The following is a 4,338-nucleotide window of genomic DNA, read 5'->3' as shown; positions in this document are numbered from 1 at the left end:
TACAGAAAACTTTGAAGAACAATCCTATGCTTTTAGAAACGAGGTAGGTGCTTTGGTATAAGAGAAAAGAGTCGCCAAAAATTTCGTTCGTATACTACGAATAAAATTGACGTGAAGCCATGAAATCAAGCAGTATTTTAGTTGATCTCTTTCTAAGAGATGGCGTTGCAATATGTTAGATAAGGACACATGAATGCGTTTGAGCGAGACACAACGATATATAATAAGTAAAAAAAATGAATGAAAGATGTCACTATTGTCGAATTTGGAATTTTAAAGTCTGTACTATCGACCTTGATTAACTTCGACCGTCACTCCAGCATCCCCTTAAGCCTTAAGGGGATAATACGCCTTAAGGCGATGCTAAAGCCCCCCTGTTTTACCACATTCCTATTCGGTGGGATTTCTCCGTATTGGATGTACGGATTGCAAAAGTATTATTACTTAAATTATAGTACGCACACAGAGGATGTTTGCTACACTAGATTTTATGAGAAAATCGAAAAAAAATTATAAAATTTACTTATTTTTGGCTCGCACAGCTGTCACCTCGGATATATATTTGCTTGATATAAGAGTTTTAGAGTCCATATCTTGAAAATAAGCGGGCAGCAAACATCACATTATTGAAACGAACGATACCGAATTTGTAGAACTAAGATTGAAAGTCTAGAAAAGATATATTCCCACCGAATAGGAAATACGTGTATACAGATGCTTTGCGGAGACTGGGACTGTCAACAGAGCCGAAATTCCGTGTAGTAGTAGTTGCGCGGTCTTGCGATAAATGGTGCTGGCATATGTTAGATAAGAACAGATGTATGCGTTTGAGTAAGACAGAATGATATATATTATATAATATAATGTAAAAACTAAATCAAAGATGTCGCCACTATTATCGAAATTGGAATTAAAAAAGTCTGTACTATCGACCTTGATTGAGTTGGGTAATCGGTTTAGCATCCCCTTAAGCCGTAAGAAATTGACCAACTACAGTCGAATGCGAGGAGAATAATTGATTGTGATTCGTCCATTCCTTATGGCTTAAAGCTTAAAAATCTATTGTAGATCCAGGGTAAATCCGGATCTACAATAGGGTTTTAAGCCTTAAACTATAAGAAATGGGCGAATCACAGTCGCTTATTCTTCTCGGATTCAACTGTAATTGGTCAATTTCTTACGGCTTAAGGCTTAAAACACCTATTGTAGATCCGAGGTAACGCATAATGCATAGTGCATAAGCGAATCAACTAATCAGAATCTTTCCTTTCCTCCCATTCCATGGAAAAGAAGAATTTTGATTGGTTGATTCCTTTATGCACTATGTATTATGCGTTATGCAAGAGCGTGTGCTGCGGCCTTTAGTAAACAATCGTGTGCTTCTTTCTTCGAGTGATTTGCAGTCAATGAATAATTAATCGGCAGTTATTCATAGTAATTAACTAACAGATTCGCTATTAAAATCAATCGATGCTATCGTCGAGTAAACGCGTCGTATGTTCCTTTCTTCGAGCAATTTTTGGTCACCTAATGGCTAATTCACAATCCGTGTGCATTCTGTGTCAGTGCGAACGTGTGATATTTAAATTAAATTTGCAAGAGAAATGCAAGTTTAACATAAATATTTTTGTGTGGAACTATACGTGTTCATGTGAAAATGTAAGTTTTTCTTTATTTTCAAGCAGAAAATAAAATCAAATTTTTACAAGGTAAATTTGCGCGCGCGCGTGTGTGCGAGAGAGAGAGAGAGAGATTGCGATCGCATATGCATGCTCACGTATGTGTAGTGATTGTCTGATTATAACGAGGATCCCCCGTACCGTCTGCGTCCGACGTGAGTTACGCCGCCCTTGGCTATCTTCTCTACGCGTCCCGTCATTCGCTATTTCCTCTTATAATTTAAAATTTCAGCTTCGGACAAAATTTTGGCAAAAAAAATCGTCTTGGAATTAAGTTAGGAACATGACACTTCAAGAACAAAAGTTTTTTTTAATCACCCTGTATAGCGATTATTACATTTTTTATTTATCACTGGAAAATTAAAATGGTAATCACTAATTCGATATATATTATAAATAATATTTACAAGTACTTATATTATAATTTTCTTGTCATAGGATTTAGAAAAAAATAAAAGTTTGTAATATGAAAGAAGTTTGCAATTTATTGTAATTTTACGTAACATTTGATAAAAAATCCAATTCTTGTTTTAATTATTTTTTCATTTTTAACACATTATAGATTTTCATTTTCAAACATGCATTTTTTACTTCACAAAAATATAAGATATAAAAAACTAAAGAAAAAGAAACATTTTTCGACAAGAATATCATAACTATTTTTGAGAAAATAATAGAAAGGACGTATAGTAATATATTTAAATGCAATGTTTAATTTATATCCATTTATCTAAGAGCAATATCTATACCAAATTAGATATAATGGTTATTCTATAATTGTCATGATGGTAAAATCTTCAATTTAAAAAATTTTTCTAATTATTTTTAATTAAAAATAAAAATTGAGGACAAACCTGAAGTATCAGCTTGTGAATATAGGTATTCAATTCGTGGATCGCCTCCTTTGAAATGTTTTAATATAATATCTCTTAGATTAAATCCCTCCTCCCCCCCCCCTGGATTAAACAGTAAACTTAAGTCTGCGAAATTCACGTTTAGATAGGATCAAGTTTCTCTTGCCACAGTTCACGAAGTACTATAAGATAATCGTTCCTTCAAAGAAGAAAGTTTATAGTCGTACGCATTTCCACAATAAATATAATGAAAAGGACGTACTACAATAAATTGTCATATATTATTGCAAGAACCTTTAGTCATGAATTTCTATATTTGCCTGCAACAATAAAAGACTATCTTTAGATCTTTATTCACGATATTATTGATGTTTGCTTTTGTCAACATGTTTATAATTGTGATTGAAGGTAGCAGAATGTCTTCTGCCTTTGTATGCTAACATTTGTATGTAAAATATACTACTGGTATCCGAGTAAAAAAGAAATAATTGAAGGGAAATAATAAATAACTGTAGATCTACAATCGGTTAAGTGCGGCTTTTAAAACACAATAAAAGAGCGACGTGTAGGAAGTATCAGTCTGAATCGAAAAAGAGCTTTTACGATAATCATAAAATAGAATAAATAGCTTTTATGTTGTCTCTGTATATTTAAAATGCAACATGTAGTGTAGCATCGATGTAAGTAAACTATCCAGATATCACGGATACTTAAAAGAAGTCCATTCTCTAACATTTCTTACAAAGAGAAGAGTTATACCAAGAATATGGATTTTCAAAACGTAAATCCCTTAAACGTTCGGTTAAACGCACTATCGGGTAACTTGCTGCCCTTAAAACCAAATGATTCGCGATTTCCGATGACGTGGAAGATATATAGCGCCTTGATATGGCTGATTGAAGTAATTCAAACAATCGCATTAATTCCCGGACTGATTCTGGTACCAAGGGAGAAAGCTTTAAAAGACGGTACAGTTCTCTGTGTTGTTACCGTAGAAATGTTCTTTATGGCCGTGCGGATTCACTCACGCAGGCAGCTGGTGAATCAATTAATTCAAAAACTAAACGATATTTTGCGTTTTTCGGATGAGACTATGAAGAATGTTGTGACGGCGACTCTACGGCCTATGGAGAATCCGCTTAAGTTTTACTGGCTGTCTGGCTGGTTGGGTGTTTTCGTATGGGCTTGCTTACCATTTCTGTTGATTTTTAAAGAGATTTCCTTCTTTTACGAGGACTATAGAATGCCAGCAGTCTTCTCTAAGCAACCCTTTTCGCTTGATGTCTTCCTATTGGGTAGCGTTCTCATACTGATCGGTAACATGTATGTTTTTGTAAAGAAAGTCGGGATGGATATTTATATGATACATCTTGTGCTACTGCTAACGGCGCAGTATCGATACATCGCCATAAAACTCGCTGTAATATTTCGAGACGGAAATTCGCTAAGTAAGTTCGATGAATCTCATCAGAAATACTACTCTGGAATAAATCGCTGGGTAAAAAAAGAAATGATAACATTATGTCGACATCACAGCAATATCGTTCAGTAAGTAATCAAGAAAATTTTACTAAAATTTGTTCTTTAAAAGAAAAAATACATATATACAAATACATATATATATAAATGCGTCGAAATAGTTATTGAAGGAATCTTGAACTCAAAAAATGACATAGAATGTTTCCTTTTTTAATTCTTATAAAAAATCTAAAAAATATGCAGTTCTATGTTCAATTATGTTATTACTATTATTATTCTGTCACATATTTAAAATAGTAATTTATAATTTGATATATTATAGTATC

The 4,338-nt window shown here is 33.4% G+C and overlaps 1 protein-coding gene across 1 annotated transcript; it reads left to right on the top strand.

Moving 5' to 3' along the window:
- The first annotated feature begins 3,299 nt into the window (after nt 1-3,299).
- LOC108764383 (uncharacterized) lies at nt 3,300-4,085 on the top strand. The gene has a single exon (XM_018512617.1). It carries the CDS (start codon nt 3,300-3,302, stop codon nt 4,083-4,085), a length of 786 nt encoding a protein of 261 aa, XP_018368119.1.
- Nucleotides 4,086-4,338: the final 253 nt, after the last annotated feature.

Source organism: Trachymyrmex cornetzi, unplaced genomic scaffold (assembly GCF_001594075.2).
Source record: "Trachymyrmex cornetzi isolate Tcor2-1 unplaced genomic scaffold, Tcor1.1 scaffold1137, whole genome shotgun sequence".
Taxonomy (NCBI): domain Eukaryota; kingdom Metazoa; phylum Arthropoda; class Insecta; order Hymenoptera; family Formicidae; genus Trachymyrmex; species Trachymyrmex cornetzi.
Note: the sequence above shows the minus strand (reverse complement) of the source record. Positions and strands in the feature narration are given on the sequence as shown.

Bases quoted from the DNA above. Each gene is read 5' to 3' on its own strand.
- LOC108764383 (XM_018512617.1), top strand. From the start codon at position 3,300: ATGGATTTTCAAAACGTAAATCCCTTAAACGTTCGGTTAAACGCACTA.